The 23741-nt window shown below is 33.5% G+C and overlaps 4 protein-coding genes across 9 annotated transcripts; 2 read left to right on the plus strand and 2 right to left on the minus strand.

Annotated features, from left to right (window-relative positions):
* Positions 1 to 717: 717 nt before the first annotated feature.
* On the plus strand, positions 718 to 5777 carry LOC133794665 (uncharacterized). The gene is made up of 13 exons (XM_062232014.1): positions 718 to 1566; positions 2074 to 2155; positions 2283 to 2386; positions 2541 to 2667; positions 2757 to 2851; positions 3167 to 3290; positions 3665 to 3745; positions 3842 to 3940; positions 4037 to 4219; positions 4521 to 4655; positions 4741 to 4797; positions 5183 to 5320; positions 5397 to 5777. The coding sequence occupies exons 1-13, from the start codon at positions 1526 to 1528 to the stop codon at positions 5595 to 5597; spliced, it is 1467 nt and encodes a 488-aa protein (XP_062087998.1). The 5' UTR covers positions 718 to 1525; the 3' UTR covers positions 5598 to 5777.
* A 355-nt stretch (positions 5778 to 6132) lies between these two features.
* LOC133794667 (myb family transcription factor PHL7) lies at positions 6133 to 9752 on the minus strand. Of its 6 annotated transcripts, none has more exons than XM_062232021.1 (7): positions 9543 to 9752; positions 8078 to 8267; positions 7702 to 7778; positions 7545 to 7587; positions 7377 to 7434; positions 7043 to 7112; positions 6133 to 6909 (listed from the first exon to the last, which is right to left on the minus strand). In XM_062232021.1, exons 2-7 carry the CDS (start codon positions 8202 to 8204, stop codon positions 6385 to 6387), a joined length of 900 nt encoding a protein of 299 aa, XP_062088005.1. In that variant the 5' UTR covers positions 8205 to 8267; positions 9543 to 9752; the 3' UTR covers positions 6133 to 6384. The 6 variants fall into 6 exon arrangements, with proteins under 6 accessions (XP_062088005.1, XP_062088007.1, XP_062088002.1 ...); XM_062232023.1 differs by having other exon boundaries at positions 7377 to 7425; positions 9543 to 9751; XM_062232018.1 differs by having other exon boundaries at positions 7043 to 7115; positions 9543 to 9750.
* Positions 9753 to 14594: 4842 nt separating this feature from the next.
* LOC133795052 (uncharacterized) lies at positions 14595 to 16695 on the plus strand. Its single transcript, XM_062232505.1, has 5 exons — positions 14595 to 14942; positions 15037 to 15577; positions 15642 to 15886; positions 15967 to 16472; positions 16554 to 16695. The coding sequence occupies exons 1-5, from the start codon at positions 14595 to 14597 to the stop codon at positions 16693 to 16695; spliced, it is 1782 nt and encodes a 593-aa protein (XP_062088489.1).
* Positions 16696 to 16896: 201 nt separating this feature from the next.
* Positions 16897 to 18169, minus strand: LOC133795053 (uncharacterized). The gene is made up of 3 exons (XM_062232506.1): positions 17644 to 18169; positions 17238 to 17560; positions 16897 to 17063 (listed from the first exon to the last, which is right to left on the minus strand). The coding sequence occupies exons 1-3, from the start codon at positions 18060 to 18062 to the stop codon at positions 16897 to 16899; spliced, it is 909 nt and encodes a 302-aa protein (XP_062088490.1). The 5' UTR covers positions 18063 to 18169.
* Between the last annotated feature and the right edge of the window lie 5572 nt (positions 18170 to 23741).

Below are 23741 nucleotides of genomic sequence, written 5' to 3' on the forward strand. Positions count from 1 at the left end.
CTATCGAGATTTTCCATTGCTTCACCAGTTCCAAAGATATATTGAGATTGATTTCCTCAAAAAAAAAAGAAGAAATATTGAGATTGTTAATTTATTCTCGAATTAGCATTTACATTGAGATTGGCATTCGCATGGTTTTTGAAATGATAGATCGAAGATAGAACCAATGATCTTACTCAATGAATTCAGAGTCACGCTGAAACTAAACCCCTTTAATTGAAATGTCAAACTTTCCTACAAATACAGTAATAATAATAAAACTTTTCAATGTATATGTTCATATTATTGAATTTTCCGTTGGATTTATTTGAAGCATCTCCTCGCATTTTGAATTTTAATTTTTTTTAAAGGAATAGAATTTTAAAATTAAGTATTTCCATTTTTTTTCCTTAAGGTAAGTTACAGTTAGATCCGTTAACATTTAAATAAAATGTAGAATAATTATGTCCTTTATGACATTCATCACTAAGTTGTTTTTGTTTTTTTGTTATTGTTAGTAGTAAATTATCATCACAAGGGAACACAGTTGGCCCATGGCAGTGAATAATAGAAATAGATCATAGATTGTGAAAATATGACCATAATAATAGATGATAACTACGCTTTTGTATTGTTTTGTTCAATTCCAAAAATAAAAATACCCAACTTTGTCATGGCAAATAATACTCAACTTTGTAATTTGGACTAAGGTACTCAAAAGCAGAGAAGTCAAATATTTCTTTTTTATTTTCTTATTTTTTTTAAGGAAAAAGAAAAAATATTGTTAGGACAAGTGGGGTGCTGTGCCGTGAGCTGTGTTGTGTTCCAGTGGCTGCGGTTGTATCTTCCTTCACTCAGCTAAAATTTCTTAGCAATTTTTTGTTTCCTTTGCCAATTCTCTGACCCAGTACGGAGAAGAAACCCCTCCTCCTCTTCTCCGTAACGACTCTTTCTGGGTTTGGTCTTGGTGTTCTTTGTTTTTTGGCTGTCCTTTACAGCAAACAGCTAAAGGTCACATTTTGTTGGTCCCTTAAGTCCTGTAAACCAAAATTCCTTCACCCACGCCGCTTGAGAATTTTTTCTTTTTCTTTTCAAAGGTCCCATTTTTTGTTTTTTCTGAAAATGGAGAAGAAAACCCAGAACCAAGAAATTAGCTGTGAAAGTTTGGAGATCTGGGAAATTTTGGATATGCAAGTGGTGATGGTGGGGGCCACCTGCTTTGAGTTTTAAAGGTCTTCTCTTCTCTATAATTTTCTTCCGAAAAAAGGGTTGCAGCTTTTTAGTATGGTACTTTTCAGAGTATTGGATCTTGCTTGTAGACCTACACAAAAATTTCCACTTTTTTCTCTGTAAGGTGTTGCTAACTCAAGCTCAAAGCTAAAAGCTTTTCTTGGTATTTTACTGTTGGAAATTTGGACTGGGGGATACGAAAGGGCTCCCAATTTGTGAATGGCAGAGAATTGACGTTGAAACAGAAGCTTTTTCTGGAAAAAAATTTCCCTTTTCTTCTTATTAAAATTTTCATGATACAAATTTCGAAAGCAAGATGATCGATCAATTCATCAACTTTGTAATTCGCCCGCCCAGGTACCCATTTCGTTCTGTTCTATTATCATCTATGTACTTTCCTTTTCCAGTCAAAAGAAAATGTTCATCAGAGATAATCAATTTCACATAGTTTGGATGTTTAAGTAATTGTTTGGTGTGCTTAGCATCGATTTTTTTTAAGAGTTGTGATAGACAACTAGTTTAATAGAGGTATCTAGTTTCTGCCAATTTGGATTGCAAATATTTTAACTGTTATTTCACGCGGAAATTTCACTCACAAAAGAAAAATTAAGGAAATTTAGTTCCCCAGTAAGCATTTCCTGTTAAAGGTAAGATTTTAATTTTTTTTATAGGCAATTATAATTGTTCTTTAATGCACACTAATGAATTAAAAATCTCAACTATGAAGGCTGAAAAAAAAAATCAATTATTTGGCCTGTATCATCGAGTTATTGTTTCTTAGCAATTGAAACATTTCTTTGGTGATAAAAAAAAAATCTTTCTTTGGATGTTAATTTTAACTTCATCCGGGACGTTTATGTACAGGGCAGAGTATAATCCAGATCAGTATCTTTGGGAAAATAATTTTTCTCTTGCGGGAAGAACATATAAACGGCAAGACTTGGAGGCAAGTATGGACATTAGTTGCCACTGTTTTGGAGTCTTTTGTTGTCTTCATTGAACTTCATCAATGTGCATTTCCATTATAGTTAGTTACTGAGCGTAATAGGTTATTTATTCATCGAATTTTGCAGCTCAGGAATGCAAGGGGCCATGTGTTGCGATGTAGTCATTATCTGCCTTCAGATTTACCTGAAGATGCTTCTCTTCCTTGTGTGATATACTGCCATGGGAACAGGTATGTTGTTAGACAGAATTTTTGTGAAAGAAATGGAACTTCTAATCGTTTGTATTTTAATTTTTCATCATATATTTAGTTCATAATAAATTGGTTAACTATTATCTCATATAGAGAATTTAGAACCTTATTATGTTTCTCATTAACAATGCAGTGGATGCCGGGCAGATGCAAATGAGGCTGCTGTAATTCTTCTTCCCTCAAATATCACTGTTTTCACTCTTGATTTTTCGGGTTCAGGCTTATCAGATGGTGATTATGTTAGCCTTGGTTGGCATGAGGTATAAAACTTTCTGCGTTGTTGGTTTTTTTTTTCCCTTGTTTAGCTTCCTGTCTATTGAATTATCTAAATTTTCACTACTCTGTGCAGAGAGATGATCTCAAAATTGTTGTATCATATTTAAGAAGCAACAAACAAATTTCACGCATAGGTCTATGGGGACGTTCCATGGGTGCAGTTACCTGGTACTTAATCTTTATCATCTTGTATTTTAAGCGAATTTATGGAAATTCACAATTTTTTTTGGTTGCTGTAATCTACCATTGGATATGTTTCTCATAATTGCTTTTTAAGTATTGTATTTTCAATTGCTTGTTCTTGGTTTTCAAGTTTGATGTCTCCTAATATTTTTCTTTTCCATAAATTATCTTCATTTTACTCATTGATAAATAGTTATTTTTCCCGCCATCTTTTTTTTTTTTATCTTTTGGGGTGTGAAATCTCCATTTGTAAATTTTTGACATAACTAATTTTTATGGAATATATGATGATGCACGCAGCCTTCTTTATGGAGCAGAAGACCCTTCCATAGCTGGAATGGTGTTGGATAGTGCATTTTCAAATTTATACAATCTGATGATGGAACTTGTAGATGTGTACAAAATCCGGCTTCCTAAATTTACTGTAAATATCTCTTCCTCTTACCTCAAAATTCTATATTGAGGTTATGATCGAAAAAGGGGAAACCTAAGGTTAAAGATTCTATTTAAATGTGGACCAAATTTATAATTTAGAATAGTGTCAACTTTTTTTATTTTGAAACATATCAATGCTATCCCTCATTCAGTTTTTATCTTTCTTTAGATAATTTGACTGTTGTTTTGTTGAGTTTTGTGGGTTCTTATTGTTTTTTATTCCTTTATTTGTAGTTGTTTATTCACTTCTTCTCAATATATTGAGCTAGAATGCAAGACATGGGTTTTGTGTCTTGGAAAATTGTTCGATTTCTGTTCATGTTCCATTTATTGCTAATCTGCTTTTTCTTTTTTCTTTATTAGATTAAAATGGCAGTGCAGTACATGAGGCGGGTGATTGAGAAGAAGGCAAAGTTTGATATTATGGATCTTAATTGCGTACAGGTTTGTCTATGTAAATAATAAGCCTACTATAAACAAGAAATCCGTGAACCTAATTTTACTAGATAACTAATTATGCTTATTTGTGGCGGCTAGCAGGTGGCACCCAAGACGTTCATTCCTGCATTATTTGGACATGCAAAGGATGACAAATTCATCCAACCCCAACATTCGAATGTCATCCATAACTCATATGCGGTACTCCCTTAATTTGAATCCATTACTTTTCACAAAGTAAGACACTTTCAATTGGAATAATTTGAAAGATTTAATTGTATTTCTGATATTCTGCAGGGTGATAAAAATGTTATTTACTTTGATGGTGATCACAACTCCTCTCGACCACAGTTCTTCTATGATTCAGTATCCATTTTCTTTTACAATGTTCTCCACCCTCCACAAATACCTTCTGTTACATGTAAGCCTGAGAAATATTACGATTTGGGGGATTTGAAGGTTGGTGCTGGTATGGATGAGGTAATACGCATTTTATGTCGTGTTATTATAATAATTTGAAGCGCTTGTCTGTTCTGCTTCGTGTGAGTTGTTAGCTAATGTTTTTCTTCTTAACGATTTCATGAGTGAATAGGTTGTTGCTTAGTTAATACTTGAAAAACCTAAGTTCGAAAGCTTCGGCATCTATTTGTGTGTCATATTTGAGGGTGGCCACAATAAGGCAACTTTTGGACGTAGAAGATTTTGCAGGGACCACAAATGTTGAATATCATGTATGAAACATTATTTATTATTGCATGATTTTCCTTCCCTTTGCTTTCAGGGTTTGCTATACGAGATAATCACTGGTGTTCGCTCTGTTGGTACTGATGCAGCAAGTTCTTCTTCTGCTCCTCCCATCATCTCAACCACAGAATCTGTGGATAAACTTCTTTCTAATATTGCTCCAGTGGCTACTGTATGAATCTTCTCTTCTGGTTCATTAATTATTTGCTGCTATGGTTACGTTGTGCTGAAATATTGTGCTATCATGATTAATACAGGACTCTGCACTTGATGAGATTAATGCACTTAGCAGACGTGAATCATCACAATTACAGGTTATTTTACCTTCTTTTCACCTTCCAAATCCAAATGGTCATGGACTCATTATCATTGAGTTTAAGAGTCACAACTGAAAACCTTTTCTTCTCCTGAGAAATACATGGTTTGAGCCACAGTTTTATTCCCTCCCCCATCAATGCTGTTTGTGTATCACCTACTTAAGGAAATTATGCAGTGCACCTGAGTATCGCTAAAATTCATGTAAATATTTTACATTCATCCCCTCCCACTTGATCTTTCTTCTAATTCCCTCAAAATAGGGAATGGCCATTGGACTCTTGATTTTAAAGATGACCATGGAAGGAGGCTAATAGTGAGCTGTAGGTTTCCCCATGTCATAGATATTTGCTTCGTATAATTTCTCTCATTGTGAACTTACAGGAGAAGCCAGACTCCCAAAATGAAGAATGTTGTTCGTATACAAGCTCAAATAGAGAAAGTTGGGGAAGATGCTCATCATTGGGAGGCAGTGATGAAGAATCTTCTGCAGATTGCACAGCTGCAGAAAATGGTGATCAGGTATTTCTCTTCTTTCTCTGAATATAGCCTCTCTTTATTGGTTTACTTCTCTAATGAACTTCTTATATTGTTGAAGACCGTTAAGGTGTTCGCAACACCTCTTCGAAGTACCACGCAGCAGAAGTCAGTACCTGCAAAAGAGGAGAAGAAGAAGAAAGCGCCAACCGTTCCAAAGAAGCCCAAGAGTGAGAAACTTGAGAAGTTAGAGGCCCTTAGTAGACGACTACGTCTTTGCATTCTTAAGAGAGTTAACCATCGGAGACATCGATCTTCATGATTGTTTGTGTAGATGAGAGTATTTAACATGACTGTTTGTGTAGGAGAAGAGGGTTCTTACCTTAGCTACTAATGTTTTATCTTGTCTTGTCAATGTCATCAATGTATTGCCCACCTTCCCTGTTTGGGTTTGATCATTTCAGTTTGGTCTTGTTTTAAGGTATATGGATTCGGGTTTTAACTCCTGTTGTGCCATTTAGTATCAGATGCAGTTCTACAATCTGCTGAGAGTGGGTGCATTGCTAGATTCCTCCTTTCATGTGCACACCTTTAAAATAAATTAAAAAAAAAGATAAGATATGATGATGGCTGTCAAACTTCTAACTTGGAAGTTAAAAGCATAGATGACATTGTTGAGAGCGAATGCCTTGTGGAGAATATCCACTGCTAGGGGGTGGCCAACAATGGCTGAGGGGGTCAATTGTTTTTACCATATGGCTTAAACTGAGATTGTAACCAAGCACAGATACAGATAATTCTCTAAAACGTGGTTCAAACATCATCCACTGAAGAATAACAGGAATCTTGGACAACAATTATGCATAAGATCTAACGTTATATAATGTTAGCAGATAACTGAACTAGTTCTTACCCTTGTTCACAGTAACTCTCCCATGTAATTAACCTCGGTTACATTTTATGAATGTGCTTTGGTTGAACCTAGTTAACTCAAAACATCTATGATTACCAGCATCATTTGACCTGATCAGAGACATCTACATAATTAACACACTCATACAAGGCAGCTTGGAACAGTCCCAAGTGCAGGCGCTACCCGAGACAGTGAATTACATATTGCCAGCTGTGACATTTTCCAAATGATCATCATTACCAACGGTACTTCTTGATGATTCAAACTGCTCACCAGCCAGGAAAGCAGATTGTGGTTGCTGATAAGAAGAATTTAAACTTGACTCCAATATTTGGTGTGTAAGCACTAAATCTGGATTAGTATACGCCCCACCCATGCTAACCCTTTGCTTCTTCACTAATCTCTCATCTTCAGGGCTCTCAGCTGGGGAACCATCATTGCAGCCAGAATCTGGGGTCGATGGTTCGTGGTGAGATGACAAGGATTCATCAACAGAAAGGCTCTTAGCTGGGGTGTGTTCCTTGGCAGTCTTGTCTAGGAGTTCAAGGGGTGTCTCAGATGTTGGAGCAGGGGTTACTGGTTCAGTCTTGTCAGATTCTGGGCAATTGTCACCCAAACCAGGCCCATCTGAAAGAACTCCACTTAGTCTTTGTTGCTCTTCAATAATCTTTTTCAAGTACTTACCTTGGGCTTCTATACGTAACTGAAGCTGTCTCTGTACCTGTTGTGCATTGACATGGTAAACTTATATGCTTCATCGAGGTTGTTATAAATATTGTATAGGTAAAAAAAATAACAATAATAACAATTGCAGTGTACTGCTTATATTGCTTAATGGGAAAGAGAAAACAAACCTCTAATTGCTCATGCAAACGCTTCTGGACCTCCATCTGCAGCTTCAATGCTTCAGTAATTTGCATCCCACTGCTAAGAACAGCACACACATTCTCACATAAATCAGTCTACTGATGATAATTCGGAAATATTGAACAAGATATTTTCATCATTCATGATTTCATGCTCCTAGCTCAGTTACACGTCATTATCTGTGAGACCAGGCAATAGCATGCCCGTATTTAATCAGATGATTCTTTTATCATAAACTCTTATTAAAAGACTAGACTTGATAGATCCACTTATATACTAGTAATAGAACTATAGAATAACATAAAGTAAAACTCTACTTACGATGAACCCTCCATATTAGAAAGAGTATCCCCAGGTTCTTTCTTGTCAGCTTTTTTCCCTTGCAGTAATGCATAACGAATCAGGACATGATATAATTATTAATAGAATCTATCAGCTACCAGGGAAGGGGAAAAAAACAAAGGAACCAACTGAATCAAATACACATACCATCAGATGAAGAGTCAGGTAAGTATTTTGCAAGCCGATATTTCTGGATGCATCACAGAAGTGAAATGAAATAAAATAAACAATGAGGAGCAATAGATGCTAAGTCCAACAAATCCAGTACTTTATAAAGAACAATGACTCACTCAACCATATATACCTGTAAGTGGCTTTTGACATGATAAATAGTCAAACCCTGGACACCCATCACTCGGAGAACACCTTTTGGAGTGGCACCTGGGAAGAATACAGAAAAGAGAGGAAGTTAGTCCATCTAACTAAGATATCATTACCTTGTTGTTTTATAATTATCAATGGCGATCTCTACCATATTATATAAACAACTCCCCCCTCCCCTTCTTTCTTCCAAAACCCCGGTGCCCAGCAGTGATACATCAAATAAAATAATATTGATAAATGTTGCATAATTGAATGAATTCTGAAAACCAGCAAACAAATGACATAACTAGAATTTTAGGGAAAAAAAATATTGTGAAAATTCAGCCTCGAAGCAAATAGAAGCTAGTGTGACTCACGATCAGGTCCTCCGAGTTGTGCCACAGCATCAACAAATCGTTCATGAAGCTCATGGGTCCAACGTAACCTTTGTTTTGAGGCAAGACTGGGATTGCTAAGACTGTTCCCTCCATTGACTGGATCCATAGTGTTCACACCACTATCCAAATGTCAACCATGTACATAAATGTCTGTACCAGAGGCAGCCTTCTGTTGATACAAACCAGAAAGCTATAAACTATTCATAAGTAGAAAGAACAAAACGAAACTAAAATCAAAAATCAATACCCAGATAATAATCTTAGAGATTTATAATCTACCCATCAGAAATGCATATGCATCTAATGAACATTAAATACTGAATAGTTTGTCTCGGCAACAGATAAAAAAAGTTCCCCAATCCAATATTTATAAAAGATCCACATTGAACAAGAAAACAGGAATATAGCTCTAAATATATCCCTCAATAGAGTATAAGAAAAGAAATGATAGATCATCAAGAAATGGAATATAGCTGAGATTAATTAATATAGGCAAGAAACAGGAACAAATTGTTGTTTCTCTTATACTCTTCCAGTGATAAAAAATTGAGACTTCTCTGTCCCTCCTATGAATAAATCCGGATGCAAGATGGTAAGCCTACTGTACGTCTCTTTGTAACACTTTTAAGCTTGAGTAGTTGCAGTTAAATGATAAGAGTGTCATACAATGTACGGATAAGATAAAGAAAATACAAAAGCTTATAGACCCGCCCATATAAATTACAACTACCAACTAATAATATCCTCAAAAGTCTATCCTACAAGACTCAATTATTAATGTATCTAGAAAGAGATGTAGTCATAACCAGACAAAAAACTAACCTGCCCAGTTACATTCCAAGTTTTCTAGTGAATCATCAAAAACAAAACCCCAAACTCTTTATAACTTAAGTCATATGTTCGGGGTACAATAAAAAGAAATCATTACTAGTTCACAGGAAAAAAAAATTAAGTAATTTCCCTAGCTTGAGCATGAAAAGTTCGGCAACTAAGTTCGTCATAAAAAATTAAGAAAGTAATTAAGATGATAATTGGACACAAAAACTAAAACTTTGTTTTCTTTGACCTTACAGTCAATGAAGACATAAATGAAAACCTCCCATTTCCAATTACCCCATCTAACCCCTTAAATAAACAATAATTGATAAAATCCTTTTGCAGCAAAAAACATCTGAATCAAAGCACACAAAGCAGTTAATTAAATCACAGTGATCAAGTAATTAGGGCTAAAAAAACTAATAAAAAACACCAACAACTGAGTGGAGGAGAGAAATTAAAATAAAAGAAAAAAGACAACGTAATTCAGGTCACCAATCACAAAACATATATAGAAGGACAAAGTTAAATAGGTAGAAGCATAGAAAAATAAACCCAAATTGAAGTAAAAAGTTCAGATTTTTGGAAGCCCAGAGAAGGATAAGAGGAAAGGGTGAAGAAAAATTACGTAAACAGATCTGGAAGGAACTGAAATCGTCTCCGTCGTCCCTCCCTCCAGCCCTCCAATTTGAGACAATGCTTGCTTGGGTTTTTTGTATGTGTATGTGTGTGGTGTATGTTATGTTATGTATGTATGTATGTGTATCTCGCTTCTTTCTGTGTCGCTCCCTCGCTCGCTCGCTTCGTGCAGTTTAAACCGAATAATAGCAATAATAATAAAAAGGAGGTGTTGGTGTGTCTTTTTGGAAAATGAGTTACCGCAGAAATTGACTCCTCTTCTTCGTCTATACGCGTGTGTCACACTCTCTGTCTCTCTCTCTCTCGCCCTTTTATATTTATAAGTTTACTAGATAGAAAGCAACTGAAATATGGAGGTCTATTAAAATACGGAGGTTTAGTTAGTTTTATTTAGTAAATTTATTTATTATTTTTATTAAATTTATATTAATGTTCATATAAATTTTTAAATAAATATTATATTTTAATTAAATAATTTATTTATTTTTTGTTTAAGTTTATATTTATTCTAGTTTTTGAATTTGAGATTGATAACAAGATATATATTATATGTTTAATGTAATGCCAATTTTACAAGTTGGTTGAGTACAGTTTTCTCTCATATCTCTAGCTCGGATATGGCTACTTTTATCATGACATGTTGGGCTATCTGGAAAGCTAGGAATGATCTGGTTTGGAAGCAGCTGAAGGTTTCGGTTGATCGAGTTTTGTCCATAAGTCAGTCTTGTCTTCATCAGTGGTTAGAAGCTCAGAAGTATTTCCATCCCTTTCAGATGTTGAGTCGCATACCAAGAGCATTGGACTAAACCTCACGATGGAATGATGAAGATCAATGTCAATGTGTTTGTTCATGAAACTGAGAATAGATTTGGCTTTGGTTGTGTGGCGAGGGATAGTAATGGTCTCTTTCTTGAAGCTCTGTGTGGTCGTAGGAGAGACAAGGTTACTGCAGTGTTAGGTGAAGCTCTAAGCATCAAGGAAGCTCTTAGTTGGATCCAAAGGAAAGATTGGGCTAATGTTATAGTTGAGTCTGACTGTTTAGTTGTAGTGCATGCTATTCAACATCAGGTTCAGATGTTTTCACCTTTAGGCCTGATTATTTCTAACTGTTGTAGTTTCCTTTCTGGTCTTAAGAATGCCTCTATCTACTTTGTTAAACGATTCGCGAATCAGGTGGCTCACTTTTTAGCTACAGCGCCTGAATTCACAAGTGATTGTATTCCTGCTCTTTGTAATTCTCTTTTATTAGCCGATTTAGCTTAGTAATAATATTTTGTTTTCTTAAAAAAAAAAAATATTATACGTGAATTTTAAATTTAAGTTTCTTACTAGTTTTAAAAAAAAAGTAATTTATTGCTAATTCATAATATATTATATTATATGTTTAATATGATATTATTCTAATAAGTGAATTTATGTTTAATTAAATTTTATTTAAGTTATAAAATGTATGATTTTATTATTTTTAAATAATTATCATTGTAAAATATCTCTAAAATATTATATTTTAATTTGTTTAAATATTTATTATTTTAAAATAATTATTGTTGTAAAATATCTCAAAAATATCTTATTTTAATTTGTTTAATTATTTATTATTTTTAAATAATTATCATTGTAAAATATCTAAAAAAAATATCATATTTAAAAAAAATTAATTATTTATTTTATTTTATTTAAGTTTAAGTGTTTACAAACTACCGTTAAATATAAGAATATTCAGTTAAAGTTAATATTAAAAAAATAAAAAAACATTTAAAACCAATAATTTCTGTTATCTAAACACTTATTATATAGAAGAGAAATAAACAAATTTGAGAAAATGAAATAAAACAATTTTAGACAGAAGAAGATAAAGTTATTACGTAAAGAGAAAATTGTGAATAAAGTACCTAAATTTTGTATTTATTTACAGATAAATACCAAAAAAAAATTTGGTGATAAAAGTACCAAAATATTATTTTTAATGTCATTGCGTAGGTACCAACCGTTAAATCTTATTTTTATTCAGTAAATTTGTAGCTAAAATACCAAAAAAATTTATTTACTTGTAAATAAATACCAAAAATTTATTTGCTAACGGTAAAAGTACGATAAAATAATTTTAAAAAAATTATTTTTTATCATTTTAAAATCCTGTAATAATTTTAAAATTATAAATAATTAAAATATATTTATTTTATATCTTCTTCTATATAATAAGTGTGTAGATAACGAAAATTCTTAGTTTTAACGGTTTTTTATTTTTTTAATGTTAACTTTAACGGAATATTCTTATATTTAACAGAATATTCTTATATTTAATGGTAGTTTGTAAACACTTAAACTTAAATAAAATAAAATAAATAATTAAAAAAATCAAAATATGATATTTTGGAGATATTTTACGATGATAATTATTTAAAATAATTAAATTAATTAAAATAGGATATTTTTTTAGATATTTTACAATGATAATTATTTAAAAATAATAAAATCATACATTTTTAATAACTTAAATAAAATTTAATTAAACTTAAACTTATTTATTAGAATAATATCATATTGAACATATAATATAATCTACTGTAAATTAGTAACAAATTGCTTGTTTAAAAAAATTAGCAAGAAATTTAAATTTAAAATTCACGTACAATATTTAATATTACATTAAACATATAATATATAATCTCTTATTGTCATTCTCAAATTAAAAAACTAGAACAAACATAAATTTAAGCAAAAATAAATAAATTATTTAATTAAAATATAATATTTATTTGAAATTAATATAAATTTAATAAAAAATAATTAATAAATTTTATAAATAAAACTAAGCAAATATGCATATTACACGTTTGTTATATCTAGTATATATATATATGACTATATATTCCTATGCTTTCTTTTCAATACCATGTAATAAAATAATAGATAAATATTATTTATTTATTTATTATTATTATCATTTAAATATAATTTATTCATCATTATCATTTATTAGTCCATTTGTTGAAGAGTTAATGAAATTAGAACATGGATTTTTATTTTTAATTATCTTCTTCTTATTTTAATTACAGTAGTTTTTTATTTTTAAATTAATTAATATATATTTAGTCTTTTTTATATTTTAAAGTTTGGTTATTTTTACTACCAAAAAATAAATAAGTATTTATCCGCAAGTAAATACAAAGTTTAGGTATTTTAGCCACACATTTATTAAATAAAAGTAAGATTTAATTGTTGGTACTTACGGAATGACCGTAAAAGTAAAGTTTAAGTATTTTTACTGCTAAATATTTTTTTGGTATCTATTCACAAGTAAATACAAAATTTAGATAATTTATCCGCAATTTTCTCTTAATTAAATTAAAAGTAAGATTTAAAAAAAATAAGGTGTTGTGTGGTGTAATAAATAATACTTTATTTTGGAAGGGAAATTTTAGACAGTATGTGTAATAACATACTTAATTTTTTTTAAATGCCAGCATAAAATAATCTCTCATATATATGCCATTTTAAAATTTTGGACAAAAATACCCATATCAAGACCCCTCACCTTCTCTCTGCCCAGCCAAACCGAACTCTTTCCTCTTCCCAGCCAAACCAAATTCTTCTCTCTTCCCAGCCAAACTCTCTCATTTCTATCTCATTATTTTCTCTCGCGTCACATCCTCACCATCTCAGGTGAAGCTCTCTCTCTCCCCACAGTCGTCGTCGCCACCGTCTTCTCCATCTCCGGCCACGGTAAGGTAAGACATTCGGTTTTCATGTCTTTTTTAAAAAAAAAAAATTGAATCGTAATGTATAAATCGATGAAATGGGTTTGATTGTTAATCTTTATTTTGCAAAAAATGTAGCTTAAAATGGGTTTGATTCTATGTGCATTCTGCAAATTCTGCAAAAATTTTGTGGGTCGATGTTCTTTCGATTCCACATCGATTCTCCATCGATGCACCATCGATGACATACAGTGAGTAATCGATGCTCCATCGATTCTCCATCGATGGTATATCGATGCCATGTCGATTCTTTCATAATCGATGCATAATCGATACTGAAGTATAATCGATGCCACATCGAGTCCATATCGATGCTGAACATATATGGCATCGATTTGACATCGATACACCATCGAAAATAACATCTCAATTGGATGTTCGCATCAGCATCGACATGGCATCGATGGAGCATCGATGTGGACTCGAAAGGCTGCATCGATGTACCATCGAAAGGCCATCGATGCTACATCGATGCTACATCGATTCTACATCGATTCTACATCGATGCTACATCGATGCCATGTCGATACTTATGCATAATCGATGGCAAACGATGGTTTATCGATGCCACATCGATGCCATATTGATGCTGAACATATATGGCATCGATTCCATGCTCCATCGATGCTATTTCGATGGTACATCGAGCCCATTTCGATGCTGAACAAAAGATTGAGTATTTTTTATAAATTCAACTAATTCTTTTTTTTTTTTTTTTTGATATTTTGCAGATGCCACCCAAACGTATCCCACCACTAGAGATCCCTATGGAGGATCATTATGTCGGTCGTATGACCTATAGGGGTTCCGGGAGGTTAACAAAATTGAAGAAAAGATTTGAGGAGCATGGATTGTTGGGGAGGGTGAATGAGTCTGTTTTTGGACCATTCTTCACAGCCCCTCCCTTTTCGTTCTCTGGGGCATTGGTTCACACACTACTTTTGCGGAAGGTCAAGTCTCCGCGTGGCGATGAGGTGCACTTCTTGATGGGCCCAAACTTATGTAAGTTTGGGGTGCACGAGTTCGCCATTATCACCGGCCTGAGCTGCTCCTGTCCACCACTTGCCGTTGACATTGAACCTCACATTACTTCCTCCCGCCTAGTTGATACATATTTCAGTGTGGAACCCGAAAAAGACATTCGGTTCAGTATCTTGGAACGAGCTTTTAGTATGTGCGATGTACCTGATGATTTGTACAAGCTCGGTTTGGTTTACTTTGTGGAGGGGATACTATTGGGCGCTGAGAACGACAATGCTATTTGGTGAGATTCATTGTCGATGGTCGAGGATTTAGATTATTTTGAGAAGTATCCATGGGGATCCCTTTCATTTGATACAACTGTGAAACAATTCAATAGAGATATGAAAGCGATTGGTGGTACAATACCAGGTAAGAAGGTGAAGAAGATCATTGAGGCGGAGTCTTCTAAGGGTTTTAAGGTGGAGGCAAAGTACACTTGCAAGGGGTATCCACCAGCCTTGCAATATTGGGCGTACGAGACGATTCTTGATTTACAGAAGGAACACGCCAAGCCCTGTGGATTCAAGTTCCCTAGGATGCTACAGTGGGAGAGCATAGGCCAGCCGAAGCATTTGCATTTGAAGGATGTACTTGCGAGGAGACATGTAAGTTATAAAACATTTAAATAATTCAAGAAATTTTGAATTATACTAATCAACTTATGTCATTTCTAATTTGATTGTTGTGTTTCCATTACAGTTGTCATGCATTTCTATCCTAAGGCCTCGACCAAATGATCGAGACTTCTTTGATGCCGTATATCAGAGGACAGAGGGGGATGCTCCTAGGTATGCGATGCTGCAGAATATGATCCAGCCTGCACCAGAGGATGGAAGACCTTACGATCCTGAGGCAGAGGCTGTTGCGGTGGCTGAGATAGCCGTTGAGGCTGGCATATTTGTGGAGGATGCCCCGACAGAGTCTGCTCCAGATACTAGTACAGAACCTACTTCTGCTCCTGCTCCTGCTCCTGGGGCTTATGAGGAGGTGTTGGGTGAGATAGCCAGACTATCAGGTGCAGTGGACGATGTTAAGGCCACTCTAGGTATCGTCCTTAAAAATCAAGAAGTCATATTAGAGAAGCTGGCAACACTAGGTAGTATACCTACTCCTGCACCTACTCCTGCACATACTCATGCACCCACTCCAACAGATGATGTAGAGTACGACATTCTCCCCTCATGTTACGAGCCTTCTGTTGGAGAAGCCACACCTTCTCAGCCAGTGCAGACGGTCTTAGGTACGACTAATCCATGAGTTTCTTTTTGTTTTAAAAAGATTAGATACTAATTGCTCCTTTACAGGTAAGCGTACTAGACAGAGACCAGTAAGGTACGAGGAATATACTCCAGCAGCCAAGAAACCAAAGTTCAAGGACCCAGTTACGATCCTTCCTTTAAAGGTGTTGGATCAAGATATGTTGACAACTTTTAACCGATGGGTACTCGGTGAGATTGATAACAGCAGACCGAGGAAGTTGGAATGTTGTGATGGGACCCCTGTTTGGTTCTTGAAGTTGAAGGTGGCAAAAGAATGGTTGGCAGAAACTGTAAGTCTCTTATGTTTGTTAGAACATTTATCTCATTTTAACAATCCACTCTTCCTTAACGTTACTCTATTTATTTGCAGCATCTCGACGCTGCGAATTATCTTATACGGAGACGTCTTTTTGAGTTGCCGAAGACGTACCCCGTGAAAGCCACCGTACTTGATTCATCATTTGCACAATATATTCCTGCCAGATACGAGGAATTCAAGAAAAATGGCAGGACTTACCAATGGGACTCGGACATTCTTGATTTCCTGAAGGGAGATGCCAAAAAGTACAAGAAGCCTTGGGGTGATTGCAACGAGGTCTACTTCCACTGGTGCATGGAAAATTGGCACTGGGTCCTTTGCGAAATAAATTTCGCTGATTGGATGATCACTGTATTTGACTCAGATCATTCTAACTTTAGCCATAATAAGTTGTCTGAGTTGATGGAGCCTTGGACTAGGATGCTTCCATCTTTACTCAACGCTTCTGGTATGTTTAAAGGACACCCCAAGTTAAAAATAGCTAGACCGAAGATCACCGTTCCAAACTTTGATTGGCAGCGCATGTCCACTGATATTGTCCCACAGTCTAGAACCAGGTAGACGTACTAAATTCAGATTTTCAATAATGTTCTCCTTTAATTTTCAATACACTCACAATAAAGATTTCTTGGTTTCAGCGGAGATTGCGGTGTATTCGCCATCAAACACTTGGAGTTCATTCTTGGAGACATTCCCTTATCATATGCCATCGAGGACAACATTCAGTACTTCAGGGATAAATTATGTATTGACATTTTTTATGAGAATGTGTACCCTTGATGTTAGAACATTTATTTTGATTTCGATGACACACAATAGTATATTTCTCCTTAGTATTGTATATAAAAAATGTCGTTTCGATTAACAAAGTCCATTAATACACAAATATAAAGAGTAACAAAGTCCATCAATACACAAATAAAAAGAGTAACAAAGACCATTAGTACCCAAATAAAAAGTTTAACATTGATGCCATAAATTTCAAACACGAACTTTACAAGTTGCCCTATTATGGCCTAGACCTCCACAAGTGCTGCACTTGCGTGGAACAACCAATTTATCTCCATTGGAAGGATGGCGTTTCGTCTTAGGCCTACCTTGTTTCTTCTTTGGACGACCAACCGGGTTTTTCTGCGCAGGTGTTCTCACTGTTATTGTCATAATGTCATGTGGAACAATCCACTCTTCCTCGTTACCAGTAGGATATATAAATTATGTGTAAGAGGACCTCCATGTCTCAATTTTATAGTAATCTGAACACAACGAATAAAAGTTCACCCCTCGCTTAAGGGATCCAGATAGTGCATGAGCACATGGGATACCAATAATCTGAAACACGCCGCATGTGCATGTCTTATTCAGGAGGTCAACTTCACCATTCAGCTCACCATCTAACACATGGAACTCATGCCTCCCTATTGCATAAGGAATCAAGAATCGAGCTTTCTCAGCCATATCCACCAAATTTTTCTCATAGGTCGGTGCAAGAGTGGTAGTTGTCTTCTCGCTAGTTTCTCTCCTATTACAGAACCAGGACTGTAGTGTGAAGCGAATAAATTTGACGAATGTAGTTATCGGAAAGCTCCTAGCATCCCGGGTCTTATTGTTGAAACTTTCAGCGTAATTGCTTGTCATTATATTATACCTAGTATCCAGGAAAACTAAAATTTAATAGTAACATACATTTAGAAGATTTCAAAAATTAAAATACAATTGACAATGACATACCTATTTCCAGGAAAGTAAGCACGGGACCACTTATCAAAACCCATTCCTTCTAGGTATTGAGCAATGGCTGGGTCTTTTGATTTGATTTTTTCGAAGTTAGCGTGGAACTCGAATTTCCTAAAAGCATATGCCGCATTATACATCAACACATGACAATGATCAGTCTTGAATTTAGCAACCACATTCATACTAATGTGGTGGTAGCAAGCACCGTGATAGGCATCGGGGAAAATAGTTTCCAAGGCATGTGTAATACTTGCATGCCTGTCAGATACAAACGCCAGGTCCTCGACTTCCCCAATCGCTTCTTTTAGCTTTGACATGAAATACTTCCAAGAATCATGATTCTCACTATCCACAATACCAAATGCAACTGGATATAGATGGTTATTTGCATCCAGTGCGACTGCACATAACATCTGCCCACCGTATTTTGTCTTTAAAAAGGTACCGTCCACACATAACACAGGACGACATGTACGAAACCCTCTTCTACTAACTCCGAGTGAAAAAAAGCAATATTTGAATCGATCTTCCTCAGTGACAAAATCTGTCAACGTCCCGGGATTTTTCTGTTGAAGCATGAACAGGTACGATGGTAACTTCTGGTAGGATGCTTCCAGTGTCCCTCTGACATAAGAAAGAGCCTTCTCTCGACATCTCCAAGCTTTTCCATATGACAACTCAATGCCATAATCATTCTTAATGTCCTCTCTTATGTTGTTTGCCATGTACGCATTCGATCCAGTCTGATATTTTTTCTTTATGCAATGACCAATAACCCAAGGTGCAGCTTGGCGATGGCCTTTATGTCGGAGGTCAAGTGAGCAAGTGTGTTTGTTGGTGAAACGAGTTATCTCGAACATATCAGATTTAGGAATTCTCTTCCCCCTCAATCTCCACCCACAATCAGGATCCTTGTAAGTGATATACCAAACTTCAGTACCTGACTTCTTCACTACAAACTCGAAGTTCTGCTTCATTGCATACAAGTGTGCCTTCGTCTTCAACTCTAACTTGTTCTCAAAAACTTTCCCAACTTCTATTACTCCACAACTCACCCCAGATAACGTGGGGATAACATAAGAGGGGCATGGGATATCTTCAGCAGTATACGCTGGAGAACTCCATCTATTTCCATCATCTTGTGTAGTTGGACGACTGCTCTCTGATCCAGCAGTCCTCCGTCCTTGGCTTTCTTGACGACTTGGCAATGGTCGTACATTTAAATTATCTACTTGAACCACATGTATCATCGACAACTGATCCTCTGAGTTATCATCAGAACTACTGCACCCCTCAACTCTTTCATCATCATCACCAAAAAGGGCAACTGGATCGTCATTGACATAAGGCTCATACTCATACCCATCATCATGCGGGAGATTTGTTGGGGGAAAAAAAGTTTCATTATGACTAGGACCTCCCATGCATACACTTGGCCCAGTAGCTGTTTGTGGAATAGCCGTGCATGATTGATTATGATTTTCCATATTAACACTCGCTCTAGGAGATGGATCAATAAGAGCAATGTTCTTTGCAATCGAACTAACGCATAAAGGAACCCGATGTTTTAAGGACTTTGAATTTTCAAGAATAAGAGCACTAACTCCTTCATCATCTGTGATTTCAATGGGATCTACACTAAAATCATTGCATGTAAACGGCACTTCCAACTTTAAGTCAAACAATGACCTATCCACTTTCAACTTTGAATACAACTTCTCCAATAATTCTATGTAACCAACATCAATTGGTACATGTATTATAGTGTTCGAACCAGCTTTGAAATTCCATTTTTCTCCTTTTTGTTCCCAAACACCGTTGTAAGAAACAATTATATTAACTCTGGAACCTGCAAATTTACAAAAAAAAAACATAAGAAAATTATAAAAAATAAAGTGTAATCTATGAAGAATCGATGGTAAATCGATGCCTATGAAAATCTGTATTGTAGTTCAAAATCGATGCCTATGAAAATCTGTATTGTAGTTCAAAATCGATGCCACATCGATGACATTTCGATGCATCATCGATGCTGATGGTTGCCATTTCGATGCGATACCATTTCGATGCCACATCGATGCCTTACCGACGCTGAATCAAATAAACATATATGGCATCGATTCAACATCGATACCACCATCGATACCAACATCGAAATTATATATTTGCCTCAGTATCGATATAATATCGATGGTGTATCGAAATGCCATCGATGTCATATATGGCATCGATGACATTTCGATACACCATCGATATTACATCGATACTAACGTCGAAATTTGCCTCAGTATCGATATGGAATCGATGTGGCATCGATGCTGATGGTTGCCCTATGTATGCGATTCAATTTCGATGTAATATCGATGCCACATCGATGCCATATCGACGCTGAACCAAATCAACATATATGACATCGATGCAACATCGATACACCATCGATATTACATCGAAAATATCATCTAATTTAGATGTTCGCATTAGCATCGACATGGAATCGATGGGGAATCGATGGAGCACGATGTACTATCGATTTTGGAAATCTCAGATCCGATCCGAAGAACAGTTCAAAAGTTGCAGAAAAAAATACAAACTCAACTGCGGAACAGTTCAAATCTAATATCTAACTATGACATTTCATATTCATAAGTAAATTAATGAAATGATACTTACCCATGATTTTTTCTCTTAAAAATGCCAAGAAACTTCCAATCCGTTCCACCTCCGAACTGTGAAAAAATGGTGAGGGATGAGAGAAAGAGATAGAGAGAGTGAAGTGTTAAATTTGAGTGAGGAGGGGAGGAGGGTATTTGTGTCCAAAATATAAGAGGGGGCATAATATAGGGAGAATTTTTATGTTGTCATTTAAAAAAAATTAAATATATTATGATGCATGAAGGGTAAAATTTCCCTTTTGGAATCCTAATTTTTTTTCCACTGATTATTTGGATTGTTCAAAGTAATATAGAAGTTCATGTCTCTTCAATATAAAGTATAGTTGGACATTAAATAAACTTTAATCAGCAGTCTTAAACCACTTTATTAGTTGTGATTTAATGGATTTTTTAATTATTAACTAAAAAAATTAGGGATGGTATTATCAAAATGTGAAAGACACTCATTCTTTCGCCATTAATATCATTAAATTTACATATAATTTAACACTTATATAGGGTTACATTATATAACAATTTAAACATTTTTTCATTCGTGCTGATCTTCATAATGCTCGAATCATAATTTTGCTTTTTTTTAATAAATTACTGGTTGATTAACCGTTTTTATAGTGTGTGTTGTAGGGTAATATTCTAATGTGGAAAGTTTTTAGGTAATTATTTAGAAATTCATAGCCACATCAATTATTAATCACCGATCCCTCGAAACATGATTTTATAACCATAATATTGTATAGTTTATTTAATAATATATGCATAAAAAAAACTCAAATAAAAAGATTCCATTCACTCATCCTATACATGCCATTAATATATAAAATTTTAAAAAGTAATTGTTTGTTTTCAATAAACAGTTTTAAACCGTAATGCTTGTTTATGGTAGTTATTTATTTCTTTTAATTAATACTATTTTTTGTTTTGGTTAGGAAAGAGCTTAATTAATTGATCATTCAAGTCATGATCAACTTTATCTTATCTTATTGCGGGATTCCGAATTAGAATCTCTCACTCCAAAGTGAACTAATATATTGGAAAATTATAGGAGATAATACATATTTTACGTGTACGAAAAATGGGCAATTTTTTTTCAAACATAAAATTGTTTGTTTCTTTTTTTAAGAGAGAAACATAAAATATTTGTTAATCATCTAAATAATGATTTTGTTATTTAGAATAAATTATGTTGTGAAATGCTCTTATAATTAAGTATTAAAAAAATAATGCATACAACTTATTAGGAGTGTACACAGGTCGGATTTTCAGGTTTCGAGTATATCGGGTTCGGGTTAGGAAATGGGGTATCGAACTCACTTCGAATTTTTCAAATTTTTGGGTAATTTCAAGTTTCGAGTTTGGTCGGGTTAGGTTTCAGGTGGGATTGAGCCTTGGTAAAAAAAAATCAAAAGTATCAACTTTTTTACACTTTTTTTTTTTTTTTTTACTTTTCACATGTTTTTTTTAACTTTGTTGTTAGTTTGATTCAATTGATTTTTTGTCATCAAATTTGATTTAAAATTAAAATATTTTCTTTTATTTGTTTGGGTTCGGGTGTAACCCGAATCCATGTATGTGTATTTACCATACCCGAACCCGACTCAAACATACTCAGGTGCGGGTCTAATCTGATCCGAAATTAACAGATTTTGTCAAAAACAAGGTTTTCGGGTTGCAGGTTAGACGGCTTGTGCGAGTTTTTGAGTTTTGCGGGTCAAATATTCACCCCAACAACCTACCATACATATTTGCTAATACTCAGAAAATTCTTATTCAATACAATTCCAAATTATCTTCTTTTCTTATATTTTACCTACAGAGTACTCATAATGACTCATTTAAAATAGTTATAATCTAAAATTATATCTCAAATGTGATAAAATGCCTCTCCATCAAATGAGCTATTATTCTAAAAAAAATTAGGTCATTACACTATTTACTCCTACATGTAGATACAACTATTCACTCCTTTATAAATATTTTATTATTTTTTCTAATTTTTCTATGTATATATGTTTGATATTTTGAATAATATTATATGTTTTAGTAATTTTTTTAAAACTTATATACATATTATCTTTTTATATTTTGTTATAATTATTATATTAAGAATTATTTTAAATTTTGTATTAATTTATATTTTATTGATTTTGGAATAGTCTAAAATAAAGTATAATTATATTTTGATATTATATATGGATAAATATAATAAGTATTAAAAGATATAAAAATATTATTGATAATGAGAGAAAAAATTTAAATAATAAAAAATATTTATCAACAATATAAATAAAAATAGATATATGTATGATGTAATGTAAAAGTTAATAATAAAATAAATGAAATAATGTTTTGATAAGATATTTTAAAAAATAAAGAAGAGCATTTATTGGAAGTACTCTTACAACATATTTAATAAAGCATCAAATATTTACTTTTTTTGCCATTGTTATTATTTTTAGCTCATTGGCATTAAATTTAAATGTAATTTTTTTTATTTTTAATAAATATTAAATGATTATTGAATATTAATGTTTATATTAGTATTTTATAACATTCAATCATAATTCTAAAATTTGTGCTAAATATATCATTTATTAATTTATTTTTTACTAAATTTAGTACAATATTTAAGATGGTCTAACAAAGGCAAGAAAAATATTTGCGAATTTTTTCATCATTTTCTTTGGCTCGCAAGTCTTAACAATCATACTTTTAATGTCAAATAATGACACAATTTAGATGTTGAAAATAGAAATTTCCAAACTATAAGAGAGTTTTGTCAAACCCAAACTACGAATGACCCAATAGACGCAACCGTTGACTTTTTCCCAATAAAAAAAAAGAAAAGAAAAAATTACTAATTGCTACCATCCGAGCCCAATTTACTATAAGTACAGGGGTTGATTAATTTTTTAAGAGAAATTTACATTCTTTATTGTTTTTTTATAATTTAATTACAAAAATTTCCTACAAAATTTTGTTTACAAAAATATTTTGTCACGACATCAAAAAATATCGAATTCTAAAAGTAATATATCTGAATTTGAAATATTTCCGAAATCCTATTTTTCTTATTTTTTTGGATTTAAAAAAATATTATTTTGATTACTTAAAATATTAATAAGTTACCAATTAGTTACTTTTCTCATGAAAAAATTTATTTTTATAGCATATTATTTTATATACATTTTGGTTATCTCCAATACTTATTTTTTGAAACTTTTTTATCTTAAGACACTGATTAGTCATTTTAAAATTATATTATGGTGTCTTATTACTTAAGATAATTTTACGTTGTCGATTAGCCATTTCTCAAATGAGTTACAATAAAATATAACAAATTACTTTATAGTTTATTATTAAAAGTTGTTTTTAATATACCATATAGTAATTTTTTTTATATTCTATTTAAAAGTTACCAAA

This window comes from Humulus lupulus, chromosome 8, assembly GCF_963169125.1.
Source record: "Humulus lupulus chromosome 8, drHumLupu1.1, whole genome shotgun sequence".
NCBI lineage: Eukaryota > Viridiplantae > Streptophyta > Magnoliopsida > Rosales > Cannabaceae > Humulus > Humulus lupulus.

What these genes read in the sequence shown, in the direction of transcription:
- LOC133794665 (XM_062232014.1), top strand. Translation starts at nt 1,526, where the DNA reads ATGATCGATCAATTCATCAACTTTGTAATTCGCCCGCCCAG. An exon ending in TCCGGCTTCCTAAATTTACT is followed by an intron (nt 3,291 to 3,664) that starts GTAAATATCTCT and finishes TTTCTTTATTAG; the next exon opens with ATTAAAATGGCAGTGCAGTA. An exon ending in TTGGTGCTGGTATGGATGAG is followed by an intron (nt 4,220 to 4,520) that starts GTAATACGCATT and finishes CTTTGCTTTCAG; the next exon opens with GGTTTGCTATACGAGATAAT.
- LOC133794667 (XM_062232018.1), bottom strand. Translation starts at nt 8,204, where the DNA reads ATGGATCCAGTCAATGGAGGGAACAGTCTTAGCAATCCCAGTCTTGCC. An exon ending in ATGTCAAAAGCCACTTACAG is followed by an intron (nt 7,588 to 7,701) that starts GTATATATGGTT and finishes TGATGCATCCAG; the next exon opens with AAATATCGGCTTGCAAAATA. An exon ending in TCTAATATGGAGGGTTCATC is followed by an intron (nt 7,116 to 7,376) that starts GTAAGTAGAGTT and finishes TGCTGTTCTTAG; the next exon opens with CAGTGGGATGCAAATTACTG.
- LOC133795052 (XM_062232505.1), top strand. Translation starts at nt 14,595, where the DNA reads ATGGTCGAGGATTTAGATTATTTTGAGAAGTATCCATGGGGATCCCTT. An exon ending in GCCAGTGCAGACGGTCTTAG is followed by an intron (nt 15,578 to 15,641) that starts GTACGACTAATC and finishes GCTCCTTTACAG; the next exon opens with GTAAGCGTACTAGACAGAGA. An exon ending in GTCCCACAGTCTAGAACCAG is followed by an intron (nt 16,473 to 16,553) that starts GTAGACGTACTA and finishes TCTTGGTTTCAG; the next exon opens with CGGAGATTGCGGTGTATTCG.
- LOC133795053 (XM_062232506.1), bottom strand. Translation starts at nt 18,062, where the DNA reads ATGTTATGTGCAGTCGCACTGGATGCAAATAACCATCTATATCCAGTT. An exon ending in GCTTACTTTCCTGGAAATAG is followed by an intron (nt 17,561 to 17,643) that starts GTATGTCATTGT and finishes CCTGGATACTAG; the next exon opens with GTATAATATAATGACAAGCA. An exon ending in CGGCGTGTTTCAGATTATTG is followed by an intron (nt 17,064 to 17,237) that starts GTATCCCATGTG and finishes TGACAATAACAG; the next exon opens with TGAGAACACCTGCGCAGAAA.